This window comes from Castor canadensis, chromosome 2, assembly GCF_047511655.1.
Source record: "Castor canadensis chromosome 2, mCasCan1.hap1v2, whole genome shotgun sequence".
NCBI classification, from domain to species: domain Eukaryota; kingdom Metazoa; phylum Chordata; class Mammalia; order Rodentia; family Castoridae; genus Castor; species Castor canadensis.
In genome coordinates this window covers 156,615,848-156,635,429 of record NC_133387.1, presented here as the reverse complement: position 1 = coordinate 156,635,429, position 19,582 = coordinate 156,615,848, and the positions used below count along the sequence as shown (strand labels likewise).

At 42.1% G+C, this 19,582-nt stretch overlaps 1 protein-coding gene across 16 annotated transcripts in view; it reads right to left on the bottom strand.

The window, feature by feature from the left end:
• Tln2 (talin 2) overlaps nt 1–19,582 on the bottom strand; it is a 409,346-nt gene that overhangs the window by 12,054 nt on the left and 377,710 nt on the right. For all 16 annotated transcript variants that reach the window (XM_074066109.1, XM_074066110.1, XM_074066111.1 and 13 more), the window contains 2 exons: nt 14,014–14,119; nt 11,561–11,685 (listed from right to left, as the gene is read on the bottom strand). In XM_074066109.1, coding sequence (XP_073922210.1) covers nt 11,561–11,685; nt 14,014–14,119 — 231 coding nt within the window. The remainder of the gene's footprint in view (nt 1–11,560; nt 11,686–14,013; nt 14,120–19,582) is intronic.

The window sequence follows — 19,582 nt, the reverse complement described above, 5'->3', positions numbered from 1 at the left end:
TTCTTTGTGTGTGTAGTCAAATATATGTTACATAAAATTTACCCTTTTAACCATTCTTAAAGTGTATGAATTAATAGCATTAAGTAAGTTATTCACAGTGTTGTGTAATACCAATGCATTTGTAAGAGGACCTACTATGTGCCAAGCATTTTGTTAGTCATTTCTGTGTACACTGATTTATTTAATTCTCACAAAAAGAATAAAATCCTATGTTGAATTTATCTCTATCCTTATATTTACAGTGAGAAACTCCTAGAGGTGACAAATCTATGGTCATATGAGATCATGAAGAAATTAAAGCCAGATTTTTTCTTTTTTTTGGTGGTACTGGGGCTTGAACTCAAGGCCTACATCTTGAGCCACTCCACCAGCCCTTTTCTGTGAGGGGTTTTTTCGAGATAGGGTCTCACGAACTATTTGACCAGGCTGGCTTTGAACTGCGATCTTCCTGATCTCTGCCTTCTGAGTAGCTAGGATTACAGCCGTGAGCCACTGGCACCTGGTCTAAAGCCAGAATTTAATCCTAAATCTCTCTGATATCAAAATGTGCTTTTACTAGATAGGCCATCCCTTAGAGCATCAGTGAAAAATGACTGTGCCAGAGGTTCAAAATCAGCCTTCTAATGAGACCATATATAACATCAGACAGAATAGACACAATTCTTTTCTTGATTCCTGTTCTTAATGGACACAGCTTGAACCATGAGAGATGCCAATCTCATTGTTTTTGACAACTCATATAATAAAAATAAAATTTAATTGCACATCTTGAGGACCTGAAGAATGACAATAGCAGTAAGTTCTGAGATAGAATCTAGCTATATTTTTCTGACAAAAATCTTGCTCGAAAAGTATTCATGTATGAAATACCATAGCAAACCCCATTTAATAATCAATGTACACATAAAAAATGAAGGGCAAGAAGGTAAAGCAGGTCCTGTCTGGGGCTGGGTACCAGTGGGATGGGGGAAGTTAAATGGGGAGGGCTAATATGGTTGATGTACTTTGTATATGTGTACGAAAGTAGAACAATGAAACCTGATGAAATTGTTCTAAGAAGAATGAGGGGGAGGAGGAGGAGAATGGAGGAGTGAATCTAATTAAGATACATGGTAAACACATATGTGAATGTCACAATGAGGTCCCCTGTACAACTACTATGTATTAATAAGAATGTTAAAAAAAAGTATTCAGGACATAAATGGATTCAGCTCCACTGGATTCATTTTGGAGTGGGAGAGTATAGAACTTTTTTACTGAAATACAAAAAGGACTCATTATAAGATGCTGGAATAAAGGGTACTTTTATGCATAGCCCCCAGATAAATTACATCAGGCTCTCTTCTCTCTCTTTCTCTATAGATAGATACATGTATATGTGTTTGTTCACATTTGATGACCTTGAAATTAAGAGCTTTTCTGGAAATTCATTCTACAAAAGAAAGTCAAGCATACCACAGATTAAGCCACTAGGGGATTCACAATTTTTGAGGCCAAAGGGGTCACCTTAGCATTTAGCACAGGAGGAAACAGAGGTCCATGGTAGCTCCCCAAACCTTCTAGACCCTTTTCTTATCTCTGGCCTTGGCTACACCATGGGTTCCAAGCCTGAGCCCACTTTACAGTGTGTAGTACTCATCCTCAGATTCCCAATTTCCTAAATTTTAAGATTCACAAAAATGGAATTTCCTTAACAATAAATGCCAAGACTTAGCATATATAGATCTGAGAGAAGGGCTCCACTGAACCTATTTGAAGGGTTTCTCCCACATCTTTGCTGTCCTGGAATTTTTCCTTTTTAACATATGCTTAAAATAAACAATCAACTTTGAAATATTTTTGGCACCCACAGATTTTTCCGGCAATGGTAACTGTTATAATGCTCTTTGGTGAATTCCTAGTTGTCTTTCCACAGTACCTCTATGCTTTAAAACAGATGCAGCACAATACCTCATCTTTGAGACATACTTGCTGATTAGAAGTACCAGCGTTCCCCAAGGAAGGCTGAGGAGAGCTCACAGGCACAGAGGATGGCTGTTCAGTCACTGCAGTCTGGGCAGAGTCCCAGATGACACCCGCCGCCTGGCTGCTGGATCCCTATCTTTCTCATGCTGGGGTTATCATTAGGACAAAATGTCCACCCCATCCATCCCTCTCTCCTGCAGAAAACAGCCTAAGACAGAGTGGAGCTCCTCCAGCAGCCTGGCCTGTCGTTTCTGCCAGCTGGCAGAATGAAATCTGGAAAGGGAGGTAAGGGTGGCAGGAGGGAAGGAGGACGCACACTTGACTGCACTGCAAAAGGGGGTAAAGGCTTGGCTTTGCAGCACTTTCCCACCTAAAAGGATCACAATGAAAATGCAGGATGTGATAATAGAACAATTCTCCCAGAGCTGAGAGACTGGGGAGAATAAGAACAGCAACATGGAGATGTAGCAATGAGACCCTGGTGGGGAACCTACAGATTAGGTGACATGAACCCCAAAATCTGGCTCCCTTCACTGAGCTCTTCTTCTCTCTCTAGAGTGGCTGAATTGTTGGTTCCTCTTTAACTGAGATAATTCACTGATCTGATGAGGGCAAGGAGCTCTGCCTCTGGCTTATGGAAAGCTGAGGGCAGTGAAATGCTCACTCCTGAACTATTTCCCCCATTAGATCACGTGCAGAGACATTAAGATTGTTAAAACAGGCCAGGCACAGTGGTTTGTGTCTCCTAGCTACACAGGAGGCAGGGATAAGGAGGATCATGGTTCAGGCCAGGTGGGGCAAAAAGTTAGTGAGACCTCTTTTCAATAAAAAAGTCAGTTGTGGTGATAGCATCTGTCATGCCAGCTATGTAGGAGGCATGGGTAGGAAGACTGCAGTCCTCACCAGTCCCAAGCAAAAACATGAGACCCTATCCAAAAAAATAACTAAGGCAAAAAGGGGAGGGGATTGGCTCAAGTGGTAGAGTGCCTGCCTAGCATGTGTGAGGCCCTGAGCTCAAACCCTAGTACCACACACACAAAAAATGGCCAAATAATCTTTTAAAGAGTATGACTTATTCTATGGACATGGTTGTTTATAATCCTTTGTAACTACCAGCATCGGTGAAGACATTGACCTTAACAAGATAAAGGCTAAACAGTCAGTCCTTGCTGCAGAATCTCCCAAGAATCTGGCTGAAGGCACAGATTCTGCCTGGAAATCTTCATTTCTAAGGGAGGTAGTTACGGACTTTTCTGTGGAAATGCTGGCCTACACTAAAGAAAATAAACACCAGATAACTTAATCCTACTGGCCCATGCTCTGCTCCAGGACCCATGTTGTGTTTTGTTCAACTTTATATTTCTCTAGCACAAAACCAGGCAGAGGAGCCCCTTTGATAAATGTCAGCTGAGTGAAAGGATGGATCCATGGCCTCCCAAGTCCCAGAGTTCAGCAAGAGGGCAAAGAGAAGAAAGAACACATACAGTAAGCATCCCTGCCATGCACTGCCCACTCCCGAACCGCAGGGGAGAGATGCACATACAGCTTTAAGGTAGGCCGTTAATCACACACTAAACTCCCAGCCCTAGCCTAGCATTCACAGCACATGAAAATGTGAACACAGGGCATTTTACCAGAACAGCTGGGAAGACAGGTAACAGACAAACACCTACTCTGCCTAATGAAGGTGTCAGCTGAGCCTCTCTCTCTCCCATCCTTGGGCACAATGTCTCTTTCTCCAGTTCCCTACACTAGAAAAGCTATTGGCCAGGTCACTGCCAGCTCTTTCCTGGATTATCTAGTAGACTCCAGGTGAGGGTGGCTTCATCTTTGCCTGGATTTTGTGACGGCCTGGAGAAAGGTCTGAGGCCCTTTGTTGAGGCTTTCCCGCTTGCTGGTCTTCTGCAGGGCCCCCATTTGAAAGCTCAAGGCCCTGTGAGGACCACTGGGAAAGACCAAGCCTTGGGTTGGCTCCCATCCAACCTGCTTCTCAGGCTCAGGAGTGAACTTGAGGCCCCTGCTTTGCTCTGACACATCTCAAGTTTCAGGAGCTGGAGGTCTCATTGGAGGAGGACAGGGGAATGGGGAGAGGGAAAGGGGAGGTTTTTCCTCATTTTTATTTTGTGTGTTGGGCTGTTGCGAGTTCTGAGAAGTAATTTTTGCAATGATTCATTCTCCTTTCCCTCATACCCATTTGACAGGGTTGTTTTTAGTAACTGATGGTATATGTATGGCATGATGCTCAAGAGAATGACAAGCAATTAATTTCATTATTATTTCTACTACTATGTGTATATTCTTTATGGTTTTAAGAATTGCTTGCAGGCTTTGGTCTAAGCTAGTACATTTTCTCTGGCTCAATCCTGCGTGACATTCAGAGTTTTAATGAAGATTCTACCTGCCTTTCTTGATTACAATCTAATTATAAGTAAAAAGATGAATCAAGGATAAAGGAAACATCCAGCGACATGTGGGACAGATGGGTAATGCACCAGCTTCTCCATCAGCACCAGGTTAGGCTTTGGATCACTTAGGCACTGGTCACCAGTCCTCGCTGACAGGTGACTTCTGGGTCTTCATCACTCTTCTCCAGGTACCAGTGCATCAGTTTTCTTGGTATCAGTGGAGGCAAGTTTTTGTTCCAAATTAATTCTTTAGAAGGCAAGTAGGAGCTGTGTTTTCCCTTCGTCCTTAGAGGAGCCCAGCCTCCTTCCTGCTGCATCTATACTGACTTCTCCCTTCCCCTTCCCTCCATGGCCCCCCAGGCAAGTGCTGGGCAGGGGGAGACCATTTCCTTTCATGGTCCTCCTTCTTGCCATCTTCTTTGTGAATTATGCTCCTACAACCCTGCAGCCTCCTCCCCCAGAGAACTTGAAGGTGAAGGAGCCAAAGATACCCACAGGAGATGGCTAGAGTCAAGGCTCTGATTTCTGCCTCCCTCCTTCAAAGTTTCTGCTGAGGGACTGCCTCATTGAGAGCAGAAAAGTACAATGGCCATTTTTCTCACAACCAGATACATACAGCAAAGACCAACTCTGCTATCATCTTTCCAGCATTACTAAAAGTTAACACATTACTGAAAGTCTTGCAGGATGCTGGTTCCTAAAACAAGGTCATATCACAATGGAAACTTAAACAAATTCATTGCATACAATTTATTTTTTTAAAGTGCGAACATTTTGCATGCATATAATTTCAGTGTCTTTGAAGGGAAAAAGGAGGCTGACACCACGAATGAGGCATTTTCCTGCCAGTTGGAAGCCTGAGTGGAACAGGCAGCCATGTTTCTTTCTGGGTTTTTAAAATTTTTTAGTGCTGAGTTTGGCTGCTGACAGTTTGCTTCTGGTTTTGAGTGGGAAGATGCAATGGCAGAGGGTTTGGCCAAAGGGAACAAGAGCTAGTTCAGCTTCTCTTTTGGAGAGTGGTTGGTTGTGGGACCTTAGTAGTTCTAACAAAAGGCAAATCTCCCAGAATAGCTGGAATTGCCAAGAGCCAGCTCCCCAAAAGGCTGGCTTAGTCTTAGAGAGAGCTCTGAAGAGATTATAAATAGTCTGAGTGGGTGACGGAGAGAAAAGGCACTGCCACACAGTTACACGTGTGATTGGGCAGGTGCATGCAGATGGGCAGTACACATAGGTTCGCTCACAGAGCATTCATTGGAAAAGGCTCAGGCTTGCATGATTACTGTCTTGGGATAGTTTGCCCATGATATCCATTGCTTTATTACTTCTTTGCTATTTTCAAGATGAAAAAGTAATAGCAGTGAGATGATCTTATATAATCATTATTTCTGACTGATGGAAAAAATTTTAAAGATTTTTGTCATTTTTCTCTCCAGTCTCCTATGTAAACTGAGTGTTTACATAGGAAGCATGGATAATAGAATTATTTTAATTATTTAATAAGATAAAATTGGCACATCATAAGATTTTTCAACATGAATCTTCCATGTGTCTGAGGACTGGTTTACATGGGTACAGGGTCACCTGGGAACATGTGCCGGATGGGTCATCAGGTACACCTGTGCTTTTCATGCCCTGCCAATGAGCAGCACCTAAGCTCAGAGCCCAGATGTTGGCCATCTAGAAAACCCTGTATTTGCTTCTCTTTAATGAACATCTGGTTGCCTTTTTTTACTCACTATATTAATCAGGGAATGCTGGCTGGTCAACAGCAGAATCACCAAAAAGAAACATGAAAACCCCATTGCTATAAACTAATGGGCTTCATCTGAGGCCCTTTCAAAATTATGGTCTTTTTTTCTTTTAAATCCACAATAACTTATTATCACTCCTGCATGGTTACTTATCATTTCAGTTAAACAACTGTAAATAGTCTCAAAACCAAGACCAGTGTCCCCTAGCTGAGTGAAGGTGGGAAAATTGTGGCAGGCTCTTGAAACACACCCAGCAAGCATCTGACACACACAGGTCACTCCTCAGTGGGAGAGGACTCCAGGGACAGGTGTGACTTCACAACTCTGGAATCCAAGACTCTTAACACTGCATGTCCCTTTCTTATGTCATTGCCTCCCTGCTGCCATTGTCTGTGACCTGTCACTACACATTCACCTATAAGCACCTTGGTGATGGTTCTAGACATAGCCAGGGTGGCTTTCCTGACTGCCCTGGTTAAATTCTTGGCTCACCCCCCAGGGGAATTGCTCATCTGCATACCCAGGAGCTGTCATTAAAATACTTTCCTCCTCAAAAATCTTGAACAATGAGCAAAGTAGTTCTCCTTTCAGAAAGAGCTCATAAAGTCTTTGGTGAGAGAACTCAGAATGAACTCATGCATACTTCACAAACTCATCTACAGTGATGAGTTCAAAGTCAATCAAAGAAGGTTGCTATGGTCTATGGCCATACCACCCTGAATGCATCAATCTTGTCTGATCTCAGAAGCTAAGCAGGATCGAGCCTAGTACTAAGTACTTCAAGTACTATGTGCCAGAAAGAATCTTCTCTGTACTACAATCCCAAACTTTCTGCAACAGCCAATAAGGCTGTGGGCTCATTTTCTGATTGTTGGCTTATTCTAAATATTATCAACCTCTGCTAACAAATTCACTGACAACAGGAAATTCATCAGAGGATACAGAGTATTGCCCATATTATGTTATCTTTACTAGAAATATTTAGTTCTAACTGAGGTTTGCATAAAGCCCAGTGACTTAGCATCCATATAGGTGGTGTGCCCAATTTGGTTTATATATTTTGTTACTATGAGTGGAAAGGAAACTTACAAATGATTATAAAAATTACTGTGTGTGTTGGTGCTGGGGATCAAACCCAGGGCCTTGCACATGGTAGGCAAGAGGTTGATCACTGAGCTACATTCCCAGTCTCCAAATCACAAACTTATGGAGTGAAGATTAGGCTCGAAATGAACCCAAATGAAAAGTCTAGATGCATTCCATGTCACAGAGACATGGGTTAGAATCTTCTATTTCCCATTAAACATTTTCCTTTAGTATCCATTGCTGCATACAACTAAGCTATACAAAATATCTCAAGCTCTTAAGAAATATCAATATTATAATTTGTTTCTTTAATGAACAAATAAATCTAGTAATATTAATACAGGTCTCAAATGCTATAAAAATGAAATAAAACATGACAAAATGAGCACTGTCTTCTAAATCTACTTGTGATTTTAACATATTCTTTCCTGTTGCCTTATAAACTTTGTTAGGAACACCCGGAGACAGGGCAAGACACTGTAGGAATATGTTTGATATATAGTTGGATTAAATAACAACCTAATATATCAAACATATCACACAGAGGCCTGCAGAAAAGGCATCCAGGTTTGATTGAGCTTGAGAATAGACACAGTATTGCAGGTTACAGCTGCAGGGGCGGTCACCACTGTAGCAACTCCCAGCCTGTCTTTGGAGCACAGGTGTGTCTGCAGGTGTGGAAACGACGCCATTACAATATTGTCAGCACAGGCACCAAGCTCCAGTCAGTCTTATTTTGCCCTGACACCGTTTTCCACAGTGAGTGGGGGATTCAATATTTGTTCATCATTCATGTCTGGGAGATTCCAGGCAAAAGCTGCTGCTTACATTTTAGAGGAAGGAGGTGGGCATATACCAGAATCATCTTCATAAACCATAGACAATTTAAAACGGTAAACTGAGGATGTGGGGAGCAGAGCAGTTTAAACAAAATCATCACCCCTCTCCCAAACTATTCCTCAAAGCAGAACAAATGTTCCTCTGTGATGAAAGGAAGACATATTCATGGCATGTGTGTGTATACATGCATGTGAGGTGGTGTGGGGGGGTGCGTAGAGTTTATAGGAATTGCTTATTTGTGGTACCCTGAGAACTTTTTAAAAAGGTTATGAGACAGGATGGAGAAAAGTGATTAACCTCAAAATACTAGTTGGTTTTGGTGTCAAATTATTATCATTGCTATTATTAGTAGTATTTTTGATGGCTCCGGTGGTTGCACTCAGGGCCTTGTGCTTGCTAGGCAGGTGCCTTACTACTTGAGCTCCACCAGACTTTTTGTGCTGGTTGTTTTTGAGATAGGGTCTCACTTTATGCCCGGGCCAGCCTGAACTTCAATCCTCCTATTTATGTTTCCCTGCATAGTAGGGATGACAGGTGTGCACCACCATGCTCCACCACTGGGTGAGATGGGGGTCTTGGGAACTTTTTTCCCAGGCTGCCCTTGAACCATGATCCTCCAATCCCCATCTCCCAAGTAGGTAGGATCACATGCTTGAGATACCATGTCAGGTTTTAAACCAGGGAAAATTCCTTTATAAAGGCAAGGAGGATATTTTATTTCAAGCAGAAGTCTTCATAAAATGGATGGCCCACCTAGACGGACACAAAAATTATCCTTTGGGTTTTGGGTGGAAGGAGACTCTGGGCATCAGGCAAAGAAAGACATCAAACCACTCTAAAGTGTTCTAGAAACCCCAAGCACTCTTCCTAATATGAAGATGGGGTCACCTAAATGGGAGCATACTCAGATAAGGGGCCCAAGTCAGCAGTGATGTTAACTGTGACCTTCATGGAAGAATTTCTCAGCTCTCCCGTAAAACCCTCACTATAAATACAAAAAGCAAATGGCCCAGTTTAGCAATCATCATTAATTTTTAAAATGCTGTTATTTTTATTTTCCTTTTATTTGTGGTACTAGGGATGGAATCCAGGACCTCAAGCATGCTAGGTGGGCGCTCTACCACTTGAGCTACTCCTCCAGCCCAAAATGTTGTTATTTTTAAAACACAGACCAAGGTCTGTGTCATTATCCTCATTATATCACCATTCTTATACATTCTCTGCTCACCTCCTTCATATGTATTTTTTTAACCTAGTCATAATGGACTCATAAATTTTTATAATTTTCCCCCTTTTCACCTTTTTTTTATGCTATGCAGTCCTAGCAACCATTACTCTTAATAGCTGTAATAACTTTATAGCCTTCCTCAGGGAGACTCTCACATTTACCCACCTACCCACAAGGCTGCACGAAACAGCCCCTCACATGCACACAACTTCTCCTCTTGGATTTCTTCTTTGGGAAAGGTACCCATAGGTGGGATTGACAACTCAAAGTGCACATGCAAAGCTAGACCAGCTCTCTGACAATATGGGTAAGTAGGGAGTGGCAGGGACTGAAACTGCCTTTCAGATCCCACCTTAATCCTCCTAGCTTGGTTATGGTGGTCTGACCTAGCAAGGTGATTTACCTCTTGGTACCTGATTCCTTGTGGACTCTGCAAGGATGGGGTAAATTAATCCCCTTAAAGAACCATGAAATAAATAAATAACTGGACAGAGGAAAACCAGGATTCTGAGACAGACAAGAGCTCTGAAGGACCCTGCAGGACAAGGGAACTGGAATGGGAGCTCTTAGAATACAGTGAAGTGTTAATATTAATGATTTCCAGGCTAATTCTCAGGAGAATTAAAGTGTCAACTGACATGACTTTGGACACTAGAAGGCACAGAGCCTTTCCCACTTGTGGGAAGAGGACACTTGTGATAAAGTGGGGAAGGAGAAGGAAAGACAAATTAAGCATCAAACCTCTAAATCTTACTCAGTTGTTGATTATTAAGTTTAAAGCATACTTTCCTTTCATGATTAACTTGACTTATAAAGCAGGAACAAAGATATAAGCAGAAAACAGAGTTATCCCTACACCTACTCTTAGCTCTTAAACTTGTAAGAAAAACTGACAATATTAGAGAACCCAAGACCCTCAGGCTAGAGGGCCAGAAGCAGGAACCCTGATATATCAGAACCTCAAAATCAGAAGTTACAAGTCTCAACTTATTTTTTATTATCTTTTTACTGGAACAAACAGAAGTGTAACAATATGGAGATCAAGCAAGACAAGACTGTGGACTGAATTTGGCCCATGAGTTACCATTCAGGACCTCTATACTCCACAACTCCCTAAACTTTCAACATTGAAGTCTGAGTCATTGATTCATTAGGTCAATAAACATTTGCTCAACTTACATCTTGATGACAGAAATTTTAAATGTGTTTACTAAGTCTAGAGCAAGGATTAGGAGACTGGAACTAAGAACTAGAATGTTCTAAGAAAGTTCCCAGTCTTAACAGATTCATTATACACTGTGTCTATTTCACACACATCAGCCCAGACCCTACATTTCAGTGCTCGCACTCCATCCTTTGGTCTTACACACACACACACACACACACACACACACACACACACATGCACACGCACACATACACATGCACACACACTCAAGAATTTTAGGCATACTAAACTGGTTGATCCAACCTTTTTTGAAGGAAAGAGCCATATTTCATTTCTTAATGTATTTTGGTTCTTGAAAGGGAGGTAAGTAACAGGTACCAGTAAGAGTTTACTTGAATAGGAAGAAAAACAGACCTCCTATGGTTCCACCATTTTCCTGTTGAAGATGGCCCATAGAGGTGAGAGGTTACAGTTTCTTGCCAAGGCTAGGCTGGGCCTGGGTACTAGCTCACCATCTTTTTATTTAGAGAATATTCTCCTACTGTCCAATCTAAAAGAATCTCTTTCCTTTGAATGGTTATTTCTCTTAACATACACTCATGATCCTATGTTTTAAACATTTATCTAGATAACAAACAGATGGAAAAAATACACCAGCCAGTCAGTCCGTGGTATATACTGAAATTGTCTGTTATTGGGTCCCCTTTTGAGGTCCACATTTCATTCTGTTGATTTTAAGAAAATGAGAGACCAAACATTGCTACTACTCTATACAAGGAATAAGAGAAACCAGTGAACTAGAGGCTGAAATGTCACATCCTGTAGCAGAACTTCCGGCAGGAAGCATCTCCCACCTGCTTTATATAATAGAATTAAATCAAGGTTGGGAATGCTCAGATTCTTCCTCTGAATACCCAGAGGACACTTTCTCTGGGTGGTTAAATTGAAAGAGTCACTCACTGTTTTTTTCCTATACTCTGTAAAAAGGTGCTGGGCTGGTAGAGCAGGCTTGTTGCTTCCCAGGTTAGCCAGGGAAGGAGACAGGCTTCCTGCAACAACACCTAACTCTACTTCAAAGCTACCCCCATGAGGCAAGCAACCACAAATGAACACTCACTTTTGGTTTTGCTCTTGGCTTCAGCTGCTCTAACTTCTTAGCAGCAGCCTCAATGGATGCCGCAGCTCCCAATAATTCGGTTTCTGCAATGACAGTCGGGTCTTCTGGATCAACCCACTCTGTTCCTAAAATCAGTCCAAAAAAAGGTCATTCTTGGTAGGTGCAGAAATGAGGCACTGGCTTAGTTACAAACACAATTTTCACATGCATGTACATTCATGCACAATCTGCATTGTACAGAGGGACCTCATTTCTAGCTCTCAGAAGAGCCATCTGCAGTGGTGAAGGGGACAGCCAACTCAGTTTTCAAAATCACTTGTGTGCCTAGCCCTACCTATAGCAGCAGCCATCAGCAGCAGTTTCAAAAACCCCGATCTGACAGATCAAGGCTTAAGTCTTACTCTGCCTTCTAAATTACAGCTCACAGTGGAAAGGCAACCCCAGGAGACTCTGGGCCACACAGATGTGCCATTCTTTTCTGGGAACACATGAGAAACAGCAATTCAAAGGAAGGGAAGTTAATGAGAAAACTTTTCTCTCGTGAGCTGACTGCTTCTAAGCAGGAAGGGGCGTGCAAGCAACAGACTCAGCCCTGTTTATTATTAGAGTGACAATGAATATTATGATGAGTAAAAATAAATGGTGAGACTCAGAGAAAAGAGCAGTGCCAGATGGATTATACCATTAAGTAGAAGCTCTTAAGATAGACACTGGCAAAAAACCTTTTTTTGCTAGTCCTGTGGGTTTGAACTCAGGGATTCATGCTTACTAGATAGGTGCTTTACCACTTGAGCCATACCTCCAGCCCTTTTTGTTTTAGTATTTTTCAGATAGGGTCTCATGCTTTTGCCCAGGCTGGCCTCAGACTGTGATCCACTTACCTCTGCCTCCTGTGTAACTGGGATTACTTCTTAATTTTAAAATCTAACTTAATGCCCATTTGCCTTTTTTATCTTTTTTTTTTTTTGGGGTACTGGGGCTCAAACTCAGGGCCTACACCTTGAGCCACTCCACCAGCCCTTTTTGTGTTAAGTATTTTTGAGATAGGGTCTTACGAACTATTTGCCAGGGCTGGCTTTGAACCAAGATCCTCCTGATCTCTGCCTCCTGAATAGCTAGGAATACAGGTGTAAGCCACCAGCACCTGGCTCCTGTTTGCTTTTTTAAAAAGCACCTCACTGTACAAGACCAGAAAATACACAAAGAAGTGTTCAACTTCCCTGGCTATAAAAGAGATGCAAATCAAAACTACCCTAAGCTTTCATCTCACCCTAGTTAAGAATGGCCATATTCAAGGGCAAAAACAACAACAAATGCTGGAAAAGATGCAGTGAAACAGGAATGCTTATACACTGCTGGTGGGAATACAAATTAGTACAACCATTATGAAAAGCAATATGGAGATTCCTCAAAAAGCCAGAGATAGAACTACCATATGATCCAGTGATACTGCTCCTGGGTTCCCAAAGGAACATAAGTCAGGATACAACAGAGACACTTGTACACCGATGTTCATCACAGCATTATTCACAATAGCCAAGCTTTGGAAACAACCCAGATGCCCTACAACTGATTAAGAAAATGTGTATATACACACAATAGAGCTTTACTCATCCATAAGGAATATTGACACCATGTGATTTGAAGGTAAAGGTCCTCTAATTGGAGGACATCCTGTTAAGTGAAGTAAGCCAGACTTACTTTAGAAAGACAAAGGCCACATGTTTTCTCTCATACATGGAAGATAGATCCAAAAGATAAAAATATACACAAAAACAAGCATGACCTTATACAAACTCTTATGTAGAACATGTTTGTAACAGTGGAACAAGTCTATGGAACTCAGGGAAGGAGGGAAAGAAAAAGAGAATAATAAAGCATCAGTAATATCATAAAACACAACATCTGTGAAGGTAAAGGATATAAGGGTAGTAACAGAAGGGCTTGAATGGACCAAAGTAAAGTATACTCATAGCTGGGATACACTGAGAAAACCCTTTGAACATCAACTTAGATATTAAAAATGAAATTCGGGACTATAAAACAGGTACAGGGTATGTATGGGGGGAGTACTTGTGGGAGGGGGGAGGGGGAATGAAGGAGATTAAAGTGAGGGTATATGGTTGATGGACTTCATATACTTATATGGAATAGAACAAAGAAACCTCTTGCAATAGTTTTAAGTGGAGCAGGGAAGGAGTTGAGGGGCAGAGATGGTGAAAGTGACCTAACCAATGTACAATATAAGCCTACTTGAAATTGACACAATGACTCCCTCCTGTACAATGAATATATACTAATAAAAATTAATGAAAAAAAAAAAGCACCTCACTGTCCTCCTAGCTATATTTGCCAACGAAGGACCTGTATTCTTCCTCTGTTCAGTTCATTGTACTAGGTAGTACTTACTACCTTGAAGACTCCCTGCAAGGTCACATGAGAAGCTGACTCACCTTTCATGGCTTCTGCTGCCTGGATGAGCTCGGTGACGGCGCCGGCCACTCGCTTGGAGAAAGCAGCCAGCTGATGCTTTAGTTCAGGGGTTGGCTTCTGAAGGATCTAAGGGTAGAGAACAGCAGGTGCATGAGGATGGTACCCACTGTAATGGGAGGCACGCTCCTTCTGCTGGACATGCAGTCAGGCACCTCTGTCTCTGAGTGACTTCACTCAGGATCGTGGGGAAAATACTTCTGACTCCCTAAGCTTCCAAGACAATGGAGAAGCTGGGAACCAGGTATGCCTCTAGGGTTACTTCTGATAGTTCCCAAAAAGAGACAAAGTCCTTATTTGTCCCTCACTTGTATTTTTATTTGTATATATAACAAATACACACATGTGAAAATTACCCAAAGTGTAAGATCACCTGAGGAAACGTAAGAGCCACAGGCCAAGGACCGGCTGCTACTTGAAACAAAGCAGAAGTGAACCACAGGCAATGTGTGACTTGGGGCATCCTGGAGACAGAACTGTTCAGGAACGTTGTTCCAGGACAAACAACCCTTTCCCAGGGTTTGACTGCAAGCTCTCCTTGCACAAGTAGTGTGTATGTGCTCTCTTTTGGCATAGTTCAAAAGTTTGTAAGATTATTTGTTGCTTTTTTTTTAAATGGCATTAAAAAAGGTACTAGAACCTCCAGGGCTGGAACAAATGGATAGTCATATGTAAAAAAAAAAAAAATGAACTGTCCCCCTTTCCCCATACCATAAGTCAACTAGAAATGTATTATAAATGTAACTATGAGAATTAAAACTACATAGACAAAAACACAGGAAAATAATCGCTTTGGTAAAGATTCTAAACAGATGACTGAAAGCACAAATTATATAAGAAAAAAAATCAATAAACCAGACTTCATTAAAATTAAAGACGTCAATTTTCAAAGGACACATTCCTTACAATGGAATGCTATTCAGTCATAAAGAGAAATGAGGAACTAATACCTTCTACGACATGGATGGATTTAGGAACCATTATGCTAAACGAAAGAAGACAGTCACAAATAACAACATATTTCCACTTATATGAAAAGGCAATTCACCAGAGGCAGAAAGTGGTTTAGTTTGCCTAGGGCCAGGAGTGGAGGGGGAGAAAATAGGACACGACTGTTAATGGGCTTCATTTATGGGAGATCAAAGTATTCAAACTCAAATTATGGGAACAGTCCTACAAGTTTAAGTATATTGAAAACTGATGGATTGTACACTTTAAGTGGATAAATTTTGTATTGTATATAAATGATATCTTAATAGGGCTGTTTAATTTTGGGTGGAGTGGGGTTTGCTGGGAACTAAACCCAGAGCAATAGGACTATTTAATAAAAGCAGAGAATCAACACGGATTACAAAGTGAGACTAACAGTGAACTATAATCCTAAAAGTAATTTGGTGACTTGTGCAAGCAGAAACATTTAGGCATCCTTAACGTTTAACATCAGTTCATCCTAAAGGCTTAATAGCTGAGGTATAAAAGATGTACTTTGATTTTACTTTCATTTTTATCCAAGTTCTATCTGCATACTTCTCCCTCAACTTTGTAGTGCTATCATTCTCTTTTTCTTTCTTTTTTTTTTTAGAGTGTCTCCCTTGCTCTGGCAAGATATTATTATGAAAAAAATAAACCAACCACCCCTTGGGAGAAAGGGTTTGTAGAACATGTATCTGACAAAGAATGTGTGTCAGCCAGGTGTGGTGGCTCATGCCTGCAATCCTAGCTACTCGGGTGACTGAGATCAGGAGGACTGTGGTTAGAGGCCAGTCTGGGCAAAAAGTTTGTGAAACTCCATCTTGACAAAAAAGCTGGGAGTGGTAGTATGTGATTATCATTTCAGTTATGGTGGGAAACATAAATAGGAGGACTACAGTCCAGGCTGGCTGGCAAAAAAGCAAGACCCTATCTCAAAAATAACCAAAGCAAAAAGGGCTGGTGGAGTGGCTCAAGTGGTATAGCACCTGTTTAGCAAATGTGAGGCCCAGAGTTCAAACCTCAATACTGCAAAAAAAAGTATATACATGTATGTGTATATATGCACATATATACGTATGTATAAAAATCACAGAATTCTAAAAGTTCTATGATAAGACATTAAAATCCTAAACAGGGAGAAGATCTCAACACACATGTAAGCAAAGAAGGTCTACAGAAGGCAAACAGGTACCTAAAAAAGATACTCAACAGTGACAGTCCAATTAAAATCACATGAGATACTGCCACACACTCACTAGAACAGCTAACACTAGCAAAATGACTCCAAAATGGTACCCAGGATGTGAAGGAGAAGGAACTCACATGCATTCTAATGGAAATGTCCCACTATGGAAAGGAGCTTGGCCAGTTTTTAAAGAGTGACATGCACCCCTGCCTTTCATGATACAAATGTTCCAATTCTGGGTACTTACCCAGGAGAAATGAGCACATACTAGCAACAAGACTCATGTATGAATATTCTTCAAAGCTTTATTTGTAATAATTAAAACTCCCCAAACAGCCCAGATGTCCTTCAAGGGGTGAGTGGCTAAATACCCTATGCCACAGCCATGCAATGAGACACGACTTAGCATTAAAAGGAACAAATTATTGACATATATCACAACATGGGTGACTGAAATACTGATGCTGAGTGAAAGGAGTCAGACAAAAAGGAGTAGACACCATAGGATTCCATTTAGAGAAAAGTCTAGAAAATGCAAACAAATCGATAATAAAAAGCACATTACAGATCTGATAAGTACATTCATTATTTTGATTGCAGTGATGCTTCTATAGACGTACATATGTATTCTTGTCAGTACTCAAACTGTACACTTTAAGTGTTGTTACTGTGCATTCATCATGCCTTTTTACAGGTGGAAGAAAGTTACAGGTGTGGTAGGGGGAAGCACTTAGATTGGCGAAGTAGAGTGATTAAAGACTCCTGCCTCTAGAAGGAGAGCCCTTGAGGTAGACAGAAGCATGGCTTCCTTCCTGGGACAGCTGGCCCTCAATGGCAAGCAGCCACTCAGCATCTTTAAGCTGAAGTACCTCAGCTTTGGACAAGGCAGTAAGAGAGTTATTCTATTTTTCACTCAGCCATTGAGTCAACAGGATTTTCTAATAGTGGGGGGTAGCAATGGGGGTGTGTTGAACTCTGGGTCTCACACTTGCTAGGCAAGCACTGTACTACTTGAGTCACCCCTCCAGCCCTTTTTTGCTTTTAGTTTGTTTTTCAGATAGGGTCTTGCCCTTTTTCTAGCCTGGCCTTGGGTTGTAATTCTCCTACCTCCACCTTCTGAGTAGCTGGGATTATAGATGTGCACCACCACACCTGGACTTTCCCCTTTGTTCATTATTATGGCCCCCATGAGCACCTCCTAGATGAAGTCTTCTCTATTATAGGTGATGCCCTTCCTGCTGTTTATCATTAAGGCTGATGTATGACATAGTACCTAGGCAGCAGCTCTGAATGTGTAGCCTGGGAATTGTTCCTGGACCAACACCCTGGCATCCTCCACCATTCCTAAGGCAAAGAGGCCAGCCAGCTGCCACCCTTGGAGAGATGCATTTTGACCATCTAAATATGCCTCCCCTGTCTCATGGCACCCACCCAACAAGGTGGGCATGGAGAGAGAAGGCACTTTGGCACATGCAGCCACTGGTTCCCAGGTAAGGAAGGGTTTAAGTCAGCATGATGTTGGGGAGGGAACCCTGTCGGGGTGCCGCTTTCCTGATCTCCTGAGAGAAATTTCTACTTAACACAGCACTGGGACCAGTCCCTCCTTATGAAGCAAGAATTTCTCTCCCCAATGTAAGCTTTCTCTTTGTAGAGGGTGACAGAGGATTTCTTCACTCCACAGGCCATCCTAAAGGGCTTGATCACTGGCCATGACTCGCCAAGGGCAAGGGTGAAAGTTGCCAATCTGAGGGCCATGTGTGCAGGACCTGGACACAGACATCTTGTAAGTGATCCATGCTGCACAGCCACAGGCTCAGGTGAGGGGAGAGCATGGTCACCAGGACACAGGACTGGAGGAGAAATGCAAAGAAGAGTGTCCTATCTCTTCCCCCTCCCCCCAAACAAGCAAGACAAAGATAAGAGCATGAAGAGAAAACAAGAAGGAGAAAGGGGATGTAGGGGTGAGTCCTTGTTTAGGAAGCAGAGAGGGCATTGTGGCCAGTCCCTCCCATCAGCCCAACATAGTACCTTCTAGGCTGCAGACCTCAGGGAAACACAGGACAATTGCTCAGCCATGCGGCCCTGCGTTTCTAGACAAGATAATTTAATCCTGAATATACTGTCTTCATACTGCCTTTCTTAAGTGCAGAGGAAACCGAATGCCAGATATGACAGCAGCATGTGACCTCTGATATGGCAGAGCCAGGATCTGAGCTCAAGGCTTCAAAACCTAGGCCTCCTAAACCTGCTACTTCTGTATGCTGCCCACCTCAGTTACAACCAGGTTCTCCGTGACTCAGGACACTTGCAGTGTTTCCCCTTCTCCAGTTTTGCTTTCCATGGTCTGAAAGTTTTAAATAGAAAATTCTAGAAATGAAGATTCATAAACTTTACATATTTTTCTTTGGAGACTGGGTCTTGCTATGTAGGGCAGGCTGGCCTCAAACTCGTGAGCCTCTGGCCTTAGCCTCCTGAGTGCTGGCGTATAGATGTGTGCCATCACCCCAGACTTTCCATGTCTTTTATTACATATGATTGTTCAATGCTTTGCTAACTACTGTTAGTCTCCTGCTGTGTCTAACTTAAATGATCACAGGTAAATATGTATAGGGACATGTGTGGCATGTACAGAGCTCAGTACAGTCTGTAGAATGTCTTAGAACATAAACCTCAGGGAAAGAGGCCTTTCAGAAGCCTTGCAGACTTTATTCTTTTTATCCCAAATTTCCTCGGAGGCATGCTTGTGTGTTGAACCCTCTCACTATATCCTGACACAGTCTAGTTTGGCCACACAGGATCTTGGACTATGAATGATGATTGGCTTAAGATGGTCTCACCTTGGCCCATGTAGTTTACACTGACTTCTATTTATAGGGCTCAGACTTTAGAAGCCCAGTGTTCATAATCCTCTGCCACACTCCTTAAAAGACTCCAACAACAAACAAACAAAAACCCCCTTAAGCATTGACTGCAGTCACCCAGATGAATATAATGATCCCTTAAAAGACCTACGATGGCTAACATCAGAACACAGAGCTGGGAATAACAAGAATTGGGATTTGGTCCTAGGTCTATTGCTGAATAGTGGGGTGACTTCAACCAAGGAACAAACTTCTGTGGGTCTCTAATCATTCTGCTAGCTTGTGTGGGTGAACAGGGCAAAATGACAAAAACAGAATGCTCTGCAAATGAAAGGGTTGGCGTCTTCCTCTTGGTGCATGAGTTGTGTATTTGAAGGTAAACAGCTGGCTCTCTTTTTAGGTTTAGGAAGAATAGGGTAGTGATGGGAGGGGGACATCATTAGTTCTCTTTTGGGGATGCCTCTGGCTCCTGAACAAACTCTCTCAGGCTTGACCCAGACCTTGAATGGCTCT